General features: G+C 39.9%; 1 protein-coding gene across 4 annotated transcripts; it reads right to left on the bottom strand.

Moving 5' to 3' along the window:
* Nucleotides 1–11,095: 11,095 nt before the first annotated feature.
* On the bottom strand, nt 11,096–20,818 carry PDP1 (pyruvate dehydrogenase phosphatase catalytic subunit 1). 4 transcript variants are annotated; one of them, XM_051970855.1, is made up of 3 exons: nt 20,448–20,535; nt 19,380–19,414; nt 11,096–15,350 (listed from the first exon to the last, which is right to left on the bottom strand). In XM_051970855.1, exons 2-3 carry the CDS (start codon nt 19,408–19,410, stop codon nt 13,696–13,698), a joined length of 1,686 nt encoding a protein of 561 aa, XP_051826815.1. In that variant the 5' UTR covers nt 19,411–19,414; nt 20,448–20,535; the 3' UTR covers nt 11,096–13,695. The 4 variants fall into 4 exon arrangements, with proteins under 4 accessions (XP_051826815.1, XP_051826814.1, XP_051826813.1 ...); XM_051970854.1 differs by lacking the exon at nt 20,448–20,535 and adding an exon at nt 19,945–20,189; XM_051970853.1 differs by lacking the exon at nt 19,380–19,414 and having other exon boundaries at nt 20,448–20,818.
* Nucleotides 20,819–21,214: the final 396 nt, after the last annotated feature.

The raw sequence follows: 21,214 nt of genomic DNA, 5'->3' as shown, positions 1-21,214 counted from the left end.
TAATAAAAACTCTTTAATCTCTATCTTGCCTCAGTTTCTCAGTTTCAGTATATAGACATATAGTCCTAGTTCCATTTCAGGCACTATCTGTTGGAGTCCAGCTGGCTTAATATCTCTTTTAGGCTAGCACATTAGCTAACTTCAGTAGACATCCTAGTTTTCCAGGGGTAATGCATATTCCATACTTTGACTTTTCAGTATCTACCCAACCATCAATATACGAAGATATTTATCAATACAGAATTGTAAATAGCCTAATTGTGATACTCATCAACTGCCACAGAATTGTAAATAGCTGCAATGTTTTTATCAATACCAAGATACTTGTTGAAAGAGAGTAGAAAATAGCTGAAATTATTATACTAATAAATTTACTTCAAATATGTCCTTAATTCATTGTTTAGGGACAAATAGTATAGTTGAAATACTTTGTTTCTTTTGGAATGCCTTCTCTTAAATTTTCCCCAGAATATGTCTTTCAAAGAGAGAAGATATATGGGCATGGATTATGGACACACTGGCCTTCTACAATAATTCAGGGCAATTCCAATAAACTTTGAATGGAAAATGCCATCTACATTCAAAGGAAAAACTATGGAAACTGAATGCAGATTAAAGCATATTATTTTCATCTTTTTTTCCTTCTGTTTTTTTTCTCATAACTTTTCATTTTTACTCTGATTTTTCTCTCCTAACATAATTCATATGGAAATACATAAAAAATGAATATACATCTACCATCTAAGTTTTTTTAAAAAGAGTATTTGATATTCTAGGGGCTACAATTTTAAAAATACTATTTTCGCAACATTTCTCAAATCTGTCTTCTTAACTCATATGGTTCAGGTCCTACTCATTTTATTGACTATCATAATAATGGCCTAATTGGTCTTGTTTCCAGCCTCTCTTGCTCCCATCCCATTTTTTATGCCAGATAGAATTTCCCTAAAAACAATTCTGACAACGCCACTTCCCTGCTCAAGCAGAATCACCTTCTCCCTGTTGTATCTGAGATACACTTTCTTCACATTTGTTAGGCATTTAAAGCCCTGTACAATTTGGTGTCAATCTACCTTTCCAGATTTAGTTCTAACAATTCATTGAATATACATTCTACCATAATAGATGGTGGGGTTCAGATGTATTTTGATAAAGTGAACTGCCCATATCAGGCTTATTGCTCTGCTTTTTGACATTAAACAAAAAGCTATTAATGAATTACCTGGCAAAAGGTAATATTTTATTCACTCCTTTTAAGCCATTGGACTAGTGAACCCTGTAGTTACCAATGTTGTGCCTCAGTTTCCCTAAATTGTTCTGCCTCAATTTCTCCAATTGTTCTGCCTCAGTTTCCCTCAATTGTTATGCCTCAGTTTCCCTGGTTGTAACCACCCTTTGCTGCTCATTAGAACTGAAAAATTTAGGGTTGTAGAGATCTGGCATTCTAAAAGATAAAATTCCAGATGTCCTATCTCAGATACCTAATTGTTATAGAGCTCTCTCTCTCTCTCTCTTTATATATATATGTCATTGAGAATTCACATTCACTGCTGGATTCTTTGAGACAAAAGTCTCATTAAGCCCTGGGGTCAAAAATGGATTCTTTTGGTCCCAGTAAATCTCTCCCTCTTAGAAATCCTAATAAAATATTAAAAACTCTCTAATTCCTATCTTGCCTCAGTTTCTTGGGCATTATACCATCAGGGGGTTATCAGTACACATCAGTTGGTTTTCCCCTAGTTCAAAGTTTCCTTATTACTCACCAGGGGAACCTTCTTCTACAAACTTGTAAACTAATTACCTTTCTCACCACCCTAAGCTTACTTGGCTCATGATAAGCAAATCAATACTATTGAGCTTTGATCTTGTCTTTTTTAATATCATTGTCCCCTTACTCCTTAGTCCTTCTGGTGAAGGCTATGGATACCCCTCTCAGAATAATAATAATAATATTTTTTTTTCCCTGAGGCAGTTGGGTCTAAGTGACTTGCCCAGGGTCACACAGCTAGGAAGTGTTAAGTGTCTGAGGCCAGATTTGAACTCAGGTCCTCCTGACTTCAGGGATGGTTCTCTATCCATTACACCAATTAGCTGCCCCAGAATAATATTTTTATTCTCATAAAATAAAAAGTTTACGATTGCAAAGAATTATATCAAAACACAGTTATCAATAAATAAACAAAAAATAAAAAATCAAAACAACAACAACAACAACAAAAACTGCAGTTATCAAAATTTTTTTTAGGAAAAGAAGTATTGGTCCCCAGGTTGTGAATTTCTGAACTAGAGGTATGAAGATGGGAATATTTCTCTGTCTTATGAGCTTAACTTGACTTTGGTACATTCCCAGATCACTTAATTTGGAGGCATCCAGGTGTGAGGCAACAGGAACCTGCTTCTGGAAGAAGACATTCTGCATTTCCTTACACTATGCAGAGTGGGAGCAACCTCTTTTCATTGGCTCCATAGCAGGAAAAGGCTGTCTCTTTTAAACAACAAGACTAGGATGGTCTTGCCATCTTTTTCAGATGTGCCCAGGGGTGAAGATCCTATTGACCTACTGCATGGAGACGGTGACCTAAGCTAGGTGGAGGGAAGGACTACTTTCTCCCTCCCCTCTTGGGTTCTGGGAGCTTGAGGATTGGGTTTGGTTTTTTGGCTTTTTTCAGTTTTTAACAAAGATGATGGTGTCCAGATCCAGGAGTTAACACTGGGTGGCCTTGGAGCCAAGATTCCAGGTTAGCTATTGCTGCCAGCCTGGAAAGGAAATACTGAGAATCCAGGGGGCTGGAATGTGACCCCGGGGAGGACTTTGGACTTGGAATCTGATAGTATTATCCCATATAGGAACTAAATTAAGCTGTGAAAGTAATCTCACTCAGAGATTGAGGTGTGTGTGTGTGACAGAGAGAGACAGAGACAGAGACACACAGAGAAAAACAGAGTGACAGAGACAAAAAGGGTCAGAGACACACACCAAGACAGAGACAGAGAGATAGAGACAAACAGGAAGATATTATTGTCTCTTTTTTTCCCTGGAAAAGTGGGGAAGTTTGTTCTTATTATACCTTAGAAATTTGCAAAAGCTACTCTGACTACTAAGTGATTAAATGGAACTAGGGTACTTGAATCTGCTCCAAAATTGGAGGAATACAAATATTGAGGGCTTGAGTCAATCACAAAGATTAACCACCTTCTAAACACCTCTTTTAGGGCTTAAGAGAACTCTAGGGGAGGAAAGGGCAAAATGTAACATACTTGGCTTTCAGGCAATGTCAGAATAATCATTACACTGAAATTTCAGAAATATCTATGGCATTACCTCCCAACCTGTGCCTGGAAAATTTTCTTCTGATTGATTCTCCTTATTTACATTATGCAAGTAATTGACATATGCACTTTCTTTAGAAATAGCTAAAATGCTTTTTAAATGATATTCCACAGAGCAATTAGTCAATAGCCTATTGCCAATCATCCTGATCATGTCATTCCTGAAGCATATGGGGAAAACTCTATAGTCCCCTAAAACCAGAGAGGCTGCTTTTCTTATCTATTAGGAGATACAGGTCCACACCAAGGGAGAACTAAAGGAAAGAAATCACTTCTATACTCCGTCACACCCTTAGCAGAGATTTTCACAAGGTGACTTTCAGTCTCTCTTCTGCAACAAAGGTCTCACAAGGCAATGCTGGTATAAATCACAGACAATGCTTTCCCCCATTGTGCTGGTCTCGCACTGTTCCAGATCTCCAACTTTTCGATGATCTGTTCTGGCTGTTCTTCCCTATACCCAGGATCAGCATCTATCACTGCATCCAGTAGTGATATGGCTGAGGTCACCAAATGATGTGGTTGTTAGCACTAAATGTTGGGGTTCAGTGATGTGAACAATTCCCAATGGCCATTGTCTTTGTCAAAAGGCAAGTTTATTTAGAAGAGTTTACAGACAAAATGAAGAGATACCAACAGACACCAGGAATGGCAAATGCGAAATAGAGTGGGAGAGCATATAATTAGTTAGCTAAGACACTATGAGGCTTTGGGGGTGAGAGGAGAGACACCTCGCAGCAAGGGGAAGGAGAGAAGGGAAAGACACCATAAGGCAGAGTGAATTCAAGAGGGATTCAGAAAGGTGTCATGGAGCCGTGGAGAGATTTATAGGGGAAATTTAACCTCAGGGATTTGATATAACTTGGATTTCTTGACTGGACATAAGGCAAGGAGAAACCATGAGGTTAAAATGATTCCCATCAGTGTCCTTCTCCAAGAAGCAATTCTATCAAAGCTTCATTCTTTCCCTGCCATCCACACCCAAGATTTTATCAGTGTAGCAGTAATTTGTGTTGCTGTTAGTGTTTGTCCTTAATTCTCAAAGGGAATCAGCAGGGAAGTGGTGCCACGACATCCAAGTGCGTTGGATTTTAGTGAGGGAAAGTCACCAGCCTTCCTTTCTCCTGCACTGCCCTATGGGTCCAGAGGCTGGATATAGATCAGGACAACTTTGAGTGACCACTTAGCCAATAGTGGAGAATAATGGAATATTGGAATAATGGAAAGAATGGCCTGAAATGGTGGGAAGTGTTCGTAAGGATAAAAAGAATAGAAAACTTGGGAATGTTGGGATATATACACTTGGGTTAATTTTCTTCATCTTCCTAATCCTGCTGGTGTTTGCAGTAGTCAACTTTCAGGATATCACAGAACAGCAGGGAGGAGACAGAAGCCATCAGAACACCTAAGAACCAGAGAAAGAACACTGGGCCAAAGACTGGGGAATATCAGCGGACCTGCCCTAGGAGACAGAAGTTCTGGAATCCAAACCCAAAAGGTCTTATTAGTAAAGAAACTTTTTCTCCAGAGAACAAAGGAAAGATAAAGTTAATACCTTATTCTTTGGCTGACGGTAGGGTAGATTAGCCAGAAGGTAACTTGAAGCATCAGTGACTAGAAAAAATCCAGATTAAAATGATAACATTTGTATAGTGCCTCCCAAGAAAACAGGAAGATGGGGAGTGTGGGTTTTTTTTTTTTCCATTTTATGCATGAGGCAACTGAGACTCAAGGAGGTTAATTTATTTACTCATGCTAATACAACAATGCCAGGAGCCAAGTTTTGAAACCAGGTCTACTAGAACTCTATCCATTATGCTATGCTGCCTCTGATATGGGATAATTATAGGGAGCACGTAGGAGAAATTGTTTCATGTTTTGAATCTGTGCCAGACTAACTTAAGACTCTTATTTACACCCCCTAGTACAGTGCCTGGCAATCATAGGCACTTAATAAATGCTTGTTGACTGATTGGTTTGCCCTTAGGAGATGAAGCACTTTTAATAATCCCAAACTGCTTATGGGGCAGGGGCACAAAAATCCACCTTCTTAAAACCAGGATTCCCATGGTGATGCTATGTGTACATGGGTCATGGTGTATCAGAATCTCTTAAAGAATCAAGTACATCTTCAACAGTGAAGTGATTCTGGCCAATTCCAATAGACTTGTGATGGAAAGAGCCATCTGCACCCAGAGGGAGGACTGTGGGGGCTGAGTGTGAATCATAAAATAGTATTTTCACCTTTTTTGTTGTTGGCTTGCACTTTATTTTTTCTCATTTTTTTCTTTTTGATCAGATTTTTCTTGTACAGCAAGATAATTGTGGAAATATGTATAGAAGAAATGCACATATTTAACATGTATTGGATTACTTGTCTAAGGGAGGGGATAGGGGCAAGAGAAAAAGGAAAAAAAATTAGAAGGCAAGGTTTTGCAAGAGTGAATGTTTAAAACTATGTATATATTTTGAAAATAAAAAGCTTTAAAAAAAATCAAGCATAGGTCTAAGTGCAAATAGTAGGTAGAAGTAGGCTCTATATTTGTTGCATTCTGGGCTGTGTCCAATATTATTTGAAGCTTTGCATATAAGAATACAAGAACCAGAACATTGTACAGAGTAACAGCAAACTGAACAATGATCAGCTGTGAATGATGTAAGCATTCTCAACAATACAGTGATCCAGGACAATTCCAAAGGGCTCCAGTTGAAAAAAATGATATCTACCTCTGGAGAAAGAACTGACAGAGCCTGAATGCAGACTGAGACATCCTTTTTTTTTTCCCCCCAACTTTTATTTTTAGTGTGTTTTTTTGGTCTTTGTTTTCTTTCACAATATGACTAAAATGGAAATATTGTGTACAATTGCACATGTATTTGTGATTGCTGCTTGTTCAGCCCTTTCAGTCTTGCCCATTTCTTCATGACTCCATTTGGAGTTTGTTTCTTAGCAGATACTTCAGTGGTTTGCCATTTCTTTCTCCAGTTCATTTTACAGATGAGAAAATTGAGGCAAATGGAGAGTAGTGGCTTGCCTAAGGTCACACAGCTATTAAATGAGGCCAGATTTGAATTCAAGATAATATCTTTTTATTTCAAGCTCAATCTCTACTATACTACCTAGTTGCCATAAATTGTTTACTCTCTTAATGAGAGGGGGAAGAAGGGAGGACAGAATTTGGAACTCTTTTTTTTTTTAATTTAAAGATTGTTTTTGTGTGTTATTGGGAAAAAAATATTTTTAAATGCCACATTAAGAAAAAAAAAGATGTAAGAAATGTCAGAAAGGAAATGTTTGACCAGAAAAGATGGGCTAGTCATGTGGTGAGCATAAATAATAAGTGATAATAAAAACGTGATGATAGTATTTTAAGGTTTGCAAAGTATTTTGCAAATTTTATCTCATTTATTCCTCATAACAGGTCTCCAACTTCTCGAGGATTATCTTCCAGGATCCTACCAGCATCCAGCGTCCTATCAGCAACAGTGATTGAGATCATCAAATAATGTAGTTTAAGAGAGCACCAAATGTTGAGATCCAGTCATGAAAACAATTCATAATGGCCATTCTCTTTGGCAAAAGGTAGGTTGGTGCTATTTCTCACAGTTGAGGAAGTATAGAATGAGTGGACAGGTTGGAATCTGCATCAATGAGATCCTTGGGTGAGATCCACTAAATGAGATCCTTGATCCCCTGAAGCATTTAAAGATAGATACAGCAAGTCAGTGAACAAGCACTTATTAGCACAATTCTGTGTTAAACTCTGGGAATATAAATTCAGACCCAAAGATATTATCCAGAACTCTCAAGCTGTGAGTTTTTCTATGTGTTTCCTGAATAGCAGAGGTATACAAAGGTACCACCTTCTCAAAGGGGCCCATCCTACCTCACCCCAGATATATCCGTGCCTTGGATGGTTCCAGAAAGTTGTGTTCTAGAAACCTAAAGCCTTACTCTTATGTTTTCCCCTAAATATCTATGTTCAAAAGTATTGGGATATATGGAGTTAAAATGCCTGCATAAACCCTCTATGCTTTGCTGTATGTAATGGTTAGAGGGAATATCATTAAATAAGCCAGAGGGAGTGGTAAAATGCCATGAGACAGGGATTTAGTCTTTGATGAGGAAAATCCATCTACCTTAGGGTGAGGATGATGAGTATATCTAAGTTGCAGCTAAATAGATTAATTCTTAGTGATTATGGCCCTACTAAAGGGAATGTTTCCCTAGGGTGTTACCCTACAACAAAATTGGAAAAGGTACTGTATTTGGAAAGATAAAATGAACTGAAATTCCATCTCTGACCTGTATTAATCATGTTATCTTAGACTTACCTCATAGGGTCATTTTAAGGAAAAATACTTTATAAATCTTCAAGCATTCATAATTGTGAGTTGTTAAAATATTTCAAAAGGCCCAAGGCATTTTGGCTTAGGGACCTAAAATTTAATTCTACATCTCAGTAGCTCACTGGATCCATTTGTTGGCAGACTTGTGTTTCACTCAACAAGGGTGAATCTGATGGAACAAGCTATTATGACCCCACCTTCTTAGTCCCAACACTACTCTCTTACCTCACCTATCTTCTGTAACAAACCTTGTGAGCCTCAGTTTCCTCAGCAGTAAAACGCAGAAGGGGAACAGATACCAACAGAATCTATAATCCGGTAATATACTTAGTTTGAATAGTGAGATGTACAAAAGATATTTATATTACTTATAATCTGTGAGCCAATTCTTTGTTTACAGAGCCACAAATTGGATATTTTTCACAAAGACCAAAAAGAAAAAATGCAGTTGATCAAAAAATTTTCTTCACATGACAAAGTTACATTATTATCTGCTCTTAAATGAATTGGGAAAATAAAGACACAGATAGGCATCTGACATACTACAAGAAGGCTATTTTCTCAGTTCCCTTTACAATTTACTTGAAGCAAAATTTAATCCGATTAGGTCCTATTTTCCTGGTTCATATGACTATCTGATTAATATCTCAAGGCCTGGCCCAGTTATTATGACAAACTACAGCATTGTTTTCTAAATACTTCTCAACTTATATCATGCCTTCCAAAATGAATGTGGATAAAAACGATCAAGTGTTAGAATTGGAAATATTCCTCAATCATAAACACAGGCTAAAAAAACTGAATAAAACCCACCACTCAAAACCATTTATTCAGCTGTTCCACAAATGCTTACTGAATGATTGCCACTGCTTGAACTTGTTTTTCTCATTGACTCTGTGTTCCTCAATTTTTCCAACTACAATGTGTTTTTTTCCTCAGGGCAAGAACCATTTTCATTCATATTATTTTCTTTTGTCTCCAGCACAAATACTGGACCGTTCAATATATTATCTGATTACCTAAAAAAGTGAAAATACTTTTCAAAAATAAAGCCTCCTTGAGCTTCCCAATAATAAGTTTGAGTGAATGAGGTTTATACATCTGGTTTTTCAAAGGAGAAAACATAAAACAAACAAAAAATTAATTTAGATGGAAAAAATTACAAATTTATTTTCATTAACTTCTAATTGAAATTTAACATTTGCTTATTAAAAAAAAATATTAAGGAATCCATTAGCTTTTCCAGACTACCTAAAGGTTCAGAACATAAAAAAAAGTTAAGATTCCCTGGCCTACATCAGTAAGATTTTTATAACTTCAGCATTGTACAGGAGATTTTTATCCTCTAGCTGTATTTCAAGTCTCTTCTCAAAAGACTTTCTTCCTGAATTGCTACATTAGAAAAATTCATCCCTCAGCTACTAGTCTGATGATAAATCTGACTTTTGTAAGGCTGATTACCTAGAAAGATAGATTATTAATGGACCAATACTCAATGTCATTCTCTTCAAGTAGTACCTGCTTTGTTGGTAAAGCCTGAAGAGCCCATGGCCAATTCCAGACCAGGGTAAGGCAGTATCAGGTATTTAGTAAACTAAGTTCCTTTAAGTGCTAAAATTCTTTGATTAAATCTAATGTGAACTTTGAAGTCATAAGGTTTCAGAAATCCCTAGTCAGGAATGAATACATCCCTTTTCTGCTTCCTTTTCTTCTGTAATAGCTCCTATTTTCAAATGAAAACAAAGTTATAGGAATGCATGAATAAATCTGTAGCAAGCACTAAAATGATACATAAGGGCCAGAATAGTCAAACCTTTTCAAGGATCACAAATTCCACCTCTCTAGGGACATTACAGAATCCAATCTTTTGCTGGGTACATATATGCCTTAAAAAAATAATAAAAGCACCACAACTTCTTTTACTGATACTGTGTCCCATTTCTCTTAAAACAGCTCTACCATTACTCTATTGCCTCCAGCTTCCATCTCCACAAGCCAGAAATAACATTTTAAAACCTCTACGTGTTCCCCAAATAGGATTTATTTTCCTTCCAAGATTTCCAATCCAAAGATATATCTCCCCAGCCCTTTCGATGGTGTATGAAAAATACTATTAGCACTAGCATTTGAGACCTTGGATTCTAATCATTATTTCATTATGGGATCTTGATTTTTCTATCTATAAAATGAGGATAGGACTTTAAAAGTATCCCTTTAATATGATGAAAAATTGGGAGAAAATAGCATGTCAGAGGTGATCATGTCATAAAACTAAAAAGAACCATGTGCGTCCCCTTAATAGTAACAGCTAATAATGGGACAAATTTCAAAGTCCTGAAAGAACTAAAACTGACCCATTTCTCAAAACTTTCTTGAATGGCTATGGCCAAAAATCAAGTCAAATCAAATCATCAATCAGCTGAAAACCAAACTTTTCAGAAGCTGTTTTCCCTTTCACAACTCAAAAGCCTTTCCAGCTTGGGAATAACTACCAATCTGTCTTTTATTGGCATAATTGATGAGAATCCAAGGTCACCTCCAAAACCACAATAGGGCTATCAAAATTGAATTTGATCTGGAGAATTCAAATACTGTAAACTTTAAAATTGAGACTCATGAATAAGCTGGTTGTGTGTAGTCCTAGGAAGGGCTCTTAACATCTTAACATGCTAGGAAGTTTCTCTTGACATCATATCTAAACTGGCCTTTTTTCTTCCTGTATCTTCCCCCCTATGTCTCCTGGTTCTATCTTTTGGAACCAAATAGAGCAAATCTAATCCTTTCTCTATACAGAAAGCAATTTAAAATTAAGCTAAAAAAAATAAAACTACTGAATGTACATTGACCAGAGATTTGAGTGCTTAGCAAACACCCCCAGGAGATCAGAGACTAAAAGTTCTATGTATATCAAAATATTTATATTTTTGTAATAGCAAATAACTATTAGACATGCATCAATTGAAGAAATAGCTCTACAAATTGTGGTACATTAAGGTCATGGAATTTGATTAAGAAGAAGTGTGGAAAATTTTACTTAATGAAAGGTGGGGTTAGCAAAAAGAGGAAAACAATGTAAAAAAATGTAAACAAAAATGTGAATGAAAATATTTTTTAAAATCAAAACTTTGTGCTATATAATGACAAAGTCTATCCTCCAAGAAGAGATGAGAAAATGTATTTCCCTTCCTTTTCTACAGAGTTGGGAGACAAAAGACATGAAAAAAGGTATATACTATCAGATTCTGTTGATGCACTGATAAATTTTGCATAACTTTTCTTTTTAAATTTTGTTCTAAGGGATTGCTTATTGGGTAGGAGACGAGTAAGAAATATTTTAACATAAAAGTGATATAAAAACAAGATATTGACATTTTTTAAAAAGGACATTCTTATGCTTACAACAAATCACAAGGCATTTGGAAAGCAGTTATAATGCTTTAATTCACTCCAGACATTCTAACAACATTTCTCCAAGTCATAAACACTTGAATATATCCCTGTACAGTTATATACTTTATTATGAAACAAAGTTGTTTTCCTATTGAGTACTGCTATAGTACCAGGATCCCTTTTTCACTCATTAAGGACTTTTTTTAATATAAATACTATAATCAACCACTGATTAGATATAAATACAGTAGTTAAGTGCATATCCTGCTAGAAAGTTTAAATGGTAGAAAAATTTAAGAAAGGCTAAATACTTTAACAGCTTACATACATTCTGTACTTTACACATAAGACAGGGCAACAGGAAAGATACAAGCCTTTTTATCTATACGGAAATTTTAGTTCTGCATAAAGAATAACACAGAGGCAACACATTACAATAAGATTACAACTGTTTTGGATGGTGTTAACTGCAATTACACCCAATTTATCTCATTTCTAAAGTTGTCAAAATCTAAACTGTGGTTTGCATCTTCTATGGGAAAATGAACTGAGCTTTCAAATCGAAGACCAGTGTGACTGTTTTTAATAAAACGTTGGGAAGTACCAGCATCTTAGTTAGGACAAAGGAAAGCCAAATTTACATAGCATTGGGCTATATACAAATGTTGAGAGATTTTACTATTCAGTGGTTTTATTCAGAGCAATTGATGTAACTCCATTCCTACAGTACATAATGTAGTAGTGATTTTCTTTTTTATACCACTGAATTCTAAATATGCGTACTATATCCAGAAATCAAATAGCAAATTATTCTGTGCTACTAGCTTTCTGGGTGAGTCTAACAAAAATCAAATTTAGCAATCCACAAGTTGCCTGACAGGTCAAAGCCCAGAAAGGAATCCTTGCACATCTGGTCCAATTTTTCTTCTAAAATCAAATATCCTCAATTAAATTGCATGTTGGAAAGCTGAGAACAGTTTATATCCAAAATCTACCCACAAATTAAATATAATCATAGCTAGTCTTTTAATTGACACTAGATTAAGTGGAAAAAATAAATCCACAGTTCACAATTAAATCCAGTAGTGAAATGTCCAATGATACATATTAAATAAGCTCCAAAGTGCCACCACTAATATATTTCTCTCCATTACAATTATATTCCTTTCCTTTATGGTCAGCAGAAATGAAATCACATAGGGACATAGGTATAGAAAATGGAAGTGACAGACAATGCTGTGATCAATATCACAGTAATTATCTTCCTTAGGTGTTGTCTCTTTCTTTGCATTCCTATTGAAAAACCATATTATGTATAAATCATTTAGCAACATTTAAACCAAGGACATTTACATTTTGACCTATGTTTTCTGGGGCGATAGGAAGAAGCTGAGGAAAGCAAGATACTTTCTTCCCTTTCTCTTCCATCTGTTGATAATGAAATGTTCCCTTCCCCACTTGACCTTTTGTAACTTGTCATATATATATGGCATATATGAAATACAAAACTGATGAATATTTTTTGGAGAAGCACCAAAATTAAGAAATGGTGATCTTGTGGTAAACAAACAAACAAAACCTATTCACACTGATAGCAAACCATCACTGGAGATCACTTAATAAGTAACACTGACATAAGATAAACTAGGAAAGGGCCTTAAAGCTCTTGAGGATGTCAGTTTTCCCCTTTCTCAATCTAAAAAAACACCTTTCATAGGAGTTGAAAAGGAGCCTCTTATTCATTTAAGCAGCTCAACTAAGGCTTTTCACATCAAAAAAGTGAAACGCAGTTTTTTTTTTTTCTTGTTTATTAACAGTAACAAATGAAAGAGATCCAAAAAGTTTTTTTTTTTTTTAAACTACTGTAAGAGTAGCTATGTTTCAATTCTATTAGGAAGTTGATATTGGGGTGGTGGGAGGCAGGTGGGACAGAAAGGGGCCAAAAATTGGTTATATTTTTTCCAAAAGCATTTCAATTAAATTAAATGTTATAAACCAAACAGGTTGAATAAATTTGAATTGCTTGAATTTTGTTAACTTATAGCTTAACCCATTTAAATAAAAACAATTCTATGAATAATGTGTAAATAAATACACACAGGGGAAGTATGCAATTAAAAATGGTAAGGAACAGTTTTGCTCATTGGTGGAACAGAAATTTTTCTTAAAGAAAATCAGGGTGCAAATGAATACATTATTTTGTTCCCTTTCTACAGTAAGCATAGATCCAACAAATTTCTTTCACTGTCTAGTCAAGGTCCTATCCTGAGGTCATGGCTATTTCAAAAAGACTGGTCAAATTAAGCCTGCCCTCCCTGGAGACACTTATAAAGAGAACTTAATAGGTCTCCAAGTGTCTTTTTCCTGATCAACTGGAGGCTGTGTCTGGCCAAAGCTAAGGCATCATTTTTTTTTTCAGACCTTTGGAGAAGTCATCTTATTAGCCCTTTCCTGACATTCTCCCAAATTCTAGAAACATACCGGCATGTTAGGGTTTTAAATGAATAAATGCTTGATTTGATGGGCTGACCCACTGGAAGGATTTTTCAAGTTATATATTTTTTTAATCTTTTCACCCTTCAAATTTGCTCTTTTCATCCTCTAATCGCCTTAATTTTCAGTCACTCACTGTTCCTGGTTTTGATATGCTCCCACCACATGAGAATTAAACTGGACAACAATAATTGTGATGTCATCCCTATACATCCGAGCAAGTTCTTCAGGAAGACTGAGCATCTTGGAGAGGCGCTCATGATCCACAGCCCCAAACTCATTATTGCCAACTGCATGACGAATGAGATGGGTGGCTGCATTTTGATCTTCAAAGGCAGAGGAGATCTTGGCTCTCCTTTCTGCTAAGAGACCATGCATCTGTCCAAGAGTTACCTTGTAACCTCCGACGGAGATGGGGCTTTGTTGATGCACTCCAGTGAGGTACTCGCCTACTATTTTAACCACATCCTGCCTGTGCATGGTCTCCCACAGACCGTCGGTTGCCAGCACCAGAAACTTATCCTGTGGCCTTAACCTGTGGTATATGACTTCTGGCTCGGCAGTGAGATATGGAGGGGTATAATAATTGGGGGGGATAAATTTGGTATACTCATTGTCATTCAACTGATCTGGGCCTGATTCTATCACTCTCTTCTGTAGTTCAATGCTCCATTTGAACTTGACATCTCCGAATGCCCGGAAGGGCATCAGCAAACCCAGTAACCGATCCTGCTTCACGACACTTTTGGCTTCCGACTTAGGATGCTCTAGTTTTAGCCTTTCTACTTCACTTTCATTCTGTGCATTGTGGTCATTAGACAGGGTGATTGCCGACCACGAGCCATCCTCTTCCTGCACTCCCAGCATGGCCCGGCTATCCCCGGTATTGGCCACATGTAGGTCCACCCCATCCACATGGGCCACACAAGCAGTGGCCCCCGAGAAGGCCACTCGAAGCACTAGGTAGTTGAGGAAAGAGTTGGGATCCCCTACTTGTGCTTCTAGAGAGATGTCATTATCAAGCCTCTTGAAGGCATTAATCAAAGCCTCCTTGACATCAGTGGTTTCCCCCGTGTTCAAGTCTATGAGCTCTTGCCAATAAGTCCTCAAGCTGTTGAAATAGAGTTTGGATGCCTCTCTACTGAAATAATCATTGGGGTGCTTGTGCCACTGCAGGATGGGAAGGAGGGCTCGGCCGCTCTCCACCGCATTCTCAATCTCTAACAAAGTCTCATGCGGCAACAAAGAGACGGCAATGTAGTAAAAAAGCCTTTCGCTGACGGCCTGAGAGCAGGCACACCCTGCATGGCCATCAAACACTCCCAGGAGCATCCCCCTCGTCTGCAAGCAAGTGGCTGCGCTCCTGCGGTCCTCGATGGGTGCATTGGCAGGCAGCTGATTGCTGTCGAATCCAAGAACAGAACTTAGATTTTTGCCATCAAACTCAGGCACCTTAAAACTGTACTCGTTGGCTTTCAGGATGCTGTTGACCTGCGGGGGGGTGAGGTAAAATCTCTGAGGGGTGGTGGCGTACCTCCTGGCATGGCTGTACTGCCAGAAGGGATCCTTCGGCCGGCAAACAGTGGCGAAGGCCTTCTGGGGAGCGTATCTCAGGCGGCTGAGAGGGAAGGGAGGTGGGGAGCAGCACAGGTGCGTGTGGTGGCAGTAGCACGCGGTGCCGCAGATGCGGCCGAGCTCACAGTTACGGATCAGGGGGAAAAGCAGCTGAGTCGGCGCCGGCATGGCATCAGCGTACAGGGGCAAACTGGAACTTCTGACTGGGATTCCTGGACCACATGAAAACAAAAAAGAAAACAGATAGACATTTGATTAGAGAAATGAACCTGCATATCCCAGGCAGGTATTACTTCCACAGAGTTTATCCTTTTAGTGTGGCTAAACACAACTTTCTAAAAATCCTTGTTTGTCCTTCAGTCATGTCCCACTTTTCATGACCCCATTGGGGTTTGCTTGGCAAAGATATTGCAATGAGTCCATTTCCTTCTCCAGCTCATTTGACAAATAAGGAAACCGAGGCAAACACTGTTAAGTGACTTGCCCAGGGTCACACAGCTACTAAGTGAGACCAGAGTGAACTTGGGAAGATGAGTCTTCCTGACTCCAAGTCTGGCACTCCACCCACTGTACCACCTAGCTACCCTTCTAGATCTTTCTTCATATCTCCTCCCGGCTGTCCCCAGCTGCTAGATCTGTCTCCCTCATAAATTACATTATATTTACATGCTGTAACTTGAGGGCAAAGACTTTTGTTTTTGTACTCCCAGCACCTAAAATAGTTTTACACATAGCAGTTTACCTTGAATACATTCATAGACAAATACAAATACACATATCCAGGTGCAGGCTCACATATATAAGTGTGTGCATTAAGAAAGTAAGCAGGGACTGTTTTATTTTTTTGTTTTGGATCTCTAGAATTTAGCACAGTGCTTAGACTGATAGCAATCCTATCTTCTTGAACTGAATTTAGAAGCCAATTGCCCACTTACATACATCTTTCAGGCCCAATTATATACAAGGTCAGTTTGACACAGAAGTGTTCTTAAAAGGTTTTGTGCCCATAGAACCTCAGCCAGTTTTTATCAAGCTAAAGACTTCAAATCTAGAGTTAGGGACACAGAGCATAACTATCCAGCTAAGTTTAATTAATAAAAAGTTAGCAACCAGGTGAATTTCTACAAAAATCAAGAAACCCATTTGCTAATATGAAGATGGACTAAGAACCAACATTAGTGGAAAGCATGCAAACCAAATCACTAATTCTTTCAATATTTAAAAATACTGTATTACACAGGAGCTGAAATTCACCCTCCTAGTGGCCATTTGATTGCTCGATATGGTTTCTGAAATAAGCACAAGAGGAGGAGATGGGTATAGGAAGGAAGAGAAGCTTAGCTCTACTTGGCTACACATTAGCAGCTCCGCTTAGTTAGCTGATGAGGTTAAAACTATCTGATGAAATGAGACACTGAATCCAAAGGCTTCACTGAGTTGTGCTGTCCTCATTCCTCATGATAAAGTGTTGTAGAACACATAAAAACAGCCTCTTAGTGATGTGAAAAACAGCCTCTGTTTTGAAATATAATTCTCCAGCTAAAAAGGTCCCAGTTTTAATATTTTAATTTTTCCTTTATAGTGGATGGCAAGTTTTTAAAAATGTTCTCTTTCTCAGCTCCTTAATAGAAAACCATCCTTTACTGTGTTAAGGTAGTAGAGGAGGTACTCCAACACTAACACAATGCTCTCACACTTCAGAAGAAAATGTCTAGAATTATCATCACATATAAAAATTAAGATTTACCATCAGTCAGTATACACAGTAAACCCAGTAAATTAAGCATTTACCTAAGAATACAGAACAAATGTAAAATACAAACCTGGATAATTTATGCAAAGGGGGAAAGAAAGGAGAATTACATTCCTTTTCCTAGACAGCAGGTATTTCTGCATCAATTATCCAGGTAAATGCTTTTGCATTTTCTAATTGCAACTAATCGACTTGCTTCCTCTTCACCTGGTAGGCACAGACACTGACTTATTTTCTTTTAAGGGTAGATTTAACAAAAAGTGACAACTGGAAATAAAACTGAACAACCAATCTTTGTTTATAACAGTGAGCAAGGAAACTGTTCAAAAAGCCTTTTTACAAGAATTAGAGATCCTAATATTTGATGTCAATAACTAAAAAGGACTACATTTGGAAAAACTGAAAATGAAATCAGAATTGCCAGAATTTTAGTAATAAGAATAGGTGACTCAATAGTGCTGACTGCAGCCTTCCAAAACAGTATTTCAGATGGAACAATCAAAAAACGTCATACTTCAGGCCTAACTAAAGGCCCTCCAAAATATACTTGAAAGTCAACCAAAGGTTAAATATATTTAATTTGTGCCAATAGATGGGCCCAGATGTAATGAGACCACCTGCTACTGGCCTTTATCCATCATGCATGGCTTTTTAGTTTAGATTTGCCATGTAAAAATCTTAAATCAACTCAATCTGAGAACATTCCATTATATAAATTTTTTTTATTTTAATTTAAGGATAAAACATACATTTTTCTTGATGCAAATCTAGGGTTCTTAATATCCATGGACCTCTTCTCCCCAGAGGGTCTGTGATAGATTTTGGAGATCTATGAAATTGGGGGGGGGGGGTAGATCTCATCTTTATTTTCATTAATTTTTTTGTTTCCTTGGTACTTGCATGTATTTTATTTTATGCATTTAAAAGCATCATTCTGAACCAAGGTCCATTAGCTTCACCAGATTCCCAACAAGGTCTAAAATATTAAGTAAGTGAAGAACCCCTGATCGAAACAGAGAAGCAGTTTACAACTTAAGATTTTTTTTTAAGGAAGACCAAAAAAAATTCAATTAAGAGTAATTCTAGTTCCATTTGGTTTTTGCTAGACACATACAAAATAGGATTTAGTTGAGTTTGTTGTCTTGTCTCCAAGAAATCATCACCCTGCTGATAACTGCCTTATTTTTTTAGGCAGTTTTATCCAGTTGGTTGCAAAATGATCATAATCTTACAACAGAGATAAAATTTCAGAGTAGTCTGATGTATGCATTTGAGCAGTAGGTGGATTTCATACAACATTCAAAGTGCAAATATCCCTAACAAGTCTTTAATGAAAACCACAGTCCCCTTAAAATTTATCTTTAAAAAATTTTAAATTTCAGTACAAGCTCCTTTTTTAAGCAACCAATTCTATGGGATTATGTCTCAGATCCTTCCAATATCCTAACTATTATGTCCATCTAAAGAAGAAATGATGGGGAAGAAGTGATAATAAATGAAAGCCATGTGATCCGTTTCCTTCATCAGGCTGAAGTTTTGAATTGCTGTCACAGGCATCAAATGGTCTCTCCAAAACCCTGAATTATTGTTCTTTTAAAATTATCCCTCACTAAAAACAAAAGACCTCTGAGATAAAAACTTTTGCTAACAAGCTTGCTGAATTAGACTGATGCTTTCTAAGAGACCAAGAGTAAGTTTTTTAAAAAAGAAAGAACACCTACGCATGCTAATGAAGTGATCAAAAGCCAAATTCTCATTTTTTTCACAATATTACTCACTTAAAAGTTCAAGCCTTATGACCTAGGCCAGGCCATGGGATCCTAACATATAGCTCAAGCAACTTGACTGATTTTGCCAGATTAATTCTGAAAAACCTTCTGAAATCAAAAGCAAGGCAAAAAATTAATCTATGGCTTGTGTGAACACTGCACCTATGATAGGGATAGGGATTGAAAAAATGACTTATTTCATAAACAAACATCTGAGTCAAACCAATTGGTAAATGTTACTGGTCCACTGATTCCAGTCTCCTTATCTTTCAAAGGCTTCTTTTATTTTTTTTTTTTGTATGTGTTAAAAGAAATAGTATTAATTACCTTAAAAAGAAACCAATAATGAAATTCATTAAAGAAGCCCCCCAAATAGATTGGGGCTGTTTTCCTGCATTTTCTCAGTGCCTGTTAAGGGAGTTGTTTGTTTCACTCATGGGGGTGGGGTGGGGGGGGGAATTCCGACGAATTAATTAGATCTTTTAAACAGGAAGAGGCACTGCCCAGGCACTCTTTTGATGCTTCCTTTGTCCCTAACCTGAAATCTGCCTAGACATCAATTACCATCTCCCTTGGGCTCTGGATGTCTCGGTCCTCTATTCCTACCTGTTCCCTGAATTCCAAATGCCCCCCACCAAAAAGAAAGCCTTATTAATGGGGGGGAAGAGGGGGGAATCTTCCCTCGAGTACCCAAAGCTGGCAGTCAATAGAATACCTACCAATTCGCCTGGGCCCGGGACACACACACATTCTCCTGTCATCACAACACGGAGCCGACACCATCCACACCCCGCACGGGCAGCAACAGCAGGGACAGCAGCGACAGCAGCACCGGCCCATTGAAAGCAAGGCAGAGATTAATAATATTAGAGAGGGAGGTGGAGAAGCCAGGGGAAGGAGGAGGTCTCCAGTTAGTGAATGGGAAAGAGGGGAGGGGGAGGAGGAGGAGACAAGGAAGAAACCAAACAAATCCACACCCGGAGAGTAGGAAGGAGCCGGGAGGCACAGACCCCTGGGGCCCCCTCCCCACACTGAGGGATGCATGGGTACAGCAGAGAAATAATGCAGCGGCGGCGGCATCCCCCAAGCAGCACCCCACGAGCACCCCATCCACAGCCGGCGTGGGCGTCCCCAAGCCCGGCCACATCCACGATGAGTTTGGACTCGATGCAAAGCTAGACCTGAACCCCATCTTCAGCAGCACAAAAGGGGATGGGAGAAGAGACAGGCATCGGAAGCCCACAGAGGGGCAGGTGTAAAGGGGGAAGGGGTTAAGCCACACACCGAGCGAGGTCCGGAGAACAGGGCACGCAATCTCCCACTGACTCGCATGAGACCGTGGGGCCTAAGAATTCCGGGGCTCGGGCCCCAAATTCCTCCCACATCCCGCACCACATTCAGAGCGTTGGCATCCGAGAGCTCCAGTGGCGCGGGAAGGTCTGTGTGGGGTGCGTGGGTCTCTGCCTCGTCTGCTCGGGGCTGCGGAGCTGGAAGCACTCACACTCTCGCTCGCCAGCTCAGCTCTGACTTACGCTTCCTACCCTGCCCACGCACGCCCCCGCCCCCGTGGGAGCACACGCACACTCGGGTCCCACCCCCTTAGACGCATTCCGGAGGGAGGGCAGGGCGAGTCCTCCCCCTCAAGCTCACCTGGTTCCACAGCCCATCCCCACGGGCGTGACCCACGCTCGCCCCAGTGCCCCTCGCGCCCTCCCCACGCCCGCCCGCTCCCCCAGCTCCTAGCAGCACTGTCCGGCGAGGGCTGCTCGGGGGCACGGGCTACGCACCGGGCACGTCCGGGGAGTTGGCTCCTCTCCCTGGGGAGCAGCAGCTGGAGGGCGGCAGGAGCGGCTCCGGCTGCGGCTCCAGCTCCGGTGTAGCCTCCCGCGCCTTCTCCTCCCCGAAGCCCGAGGCGCAGGTCCCGGGTACTAGGGCCCCAGCCCCCGCCCTGTCCCCAACCCCGGCCCCGCTCTGGCACCTTGCCGGGCGGCCCCGAACCCCTTCTCGCCTCCCTATTGGCTGCGGGGCGGCCGGGTGGGTGGGAACAAGGAAGGCGGGCGTGGAGCCGGGAACCAGCGGAGAGGGAGGGGTCGGGAGGGGACAGGCGAGGAAGGCGGGGGGAGGCCGGCCCGGGGGAGCCGAGGAGGAAGGGCCGCGTTCTCTCCCCGCCGGCTTTGTGACGTCACGGGGGTCATACAATCCCTTCCATTCCGCGCCCGCCTCCCATTGGTGCGACTTCTTCAGCTTCACGTGACCGCCCCCAAACGGGGCGGAGGAGGCGGGGCGGTCACGTTCACGGTCTTGAGCAGCCTTCGAGGCCAAGGTGGGGCCCCGATTTGGGCTGTTAGACACTAAAGTGTTCTCGGCGCGGGATTGTCGGCTGCTCAGCATCACCTCTCCTGGGAGGAGAGGAGCTGGGCCCGCGGGCGGCTAGTGGTCGGGGGCCAGCCCCCCGCGTCCCCGGATACCCCAGCGCCCCCCAGCCCGGCTCTAGAACCCCGGGACCTTCACGGGCATGGGCCGCCCGCGTGACCTTGAGCCAGACCTGAACCAC

This window comes from Antechinus flavipes, chromosome 1, assembly GCF_016432865.1.
Source record: "Antechinus flavipes isolate AdamAnt ecotype Samford, QLD, Australia chromosome 1, AdamAnt_v2, whole genome shotgun sequence".
Taxonomy (NCBI): domain Eukaryota; kingdom Metazoa; phylum Chordata; class Mammalia; order Dasyuromorphia; family Dasyuridae; genus Antechinus; species Antechinus flavipes.
The sequence above is the reverse complement of the archived record's forward strand: the minus strand, read 5'-3'. Positions and strand labels throughout refer to the sequence as shown.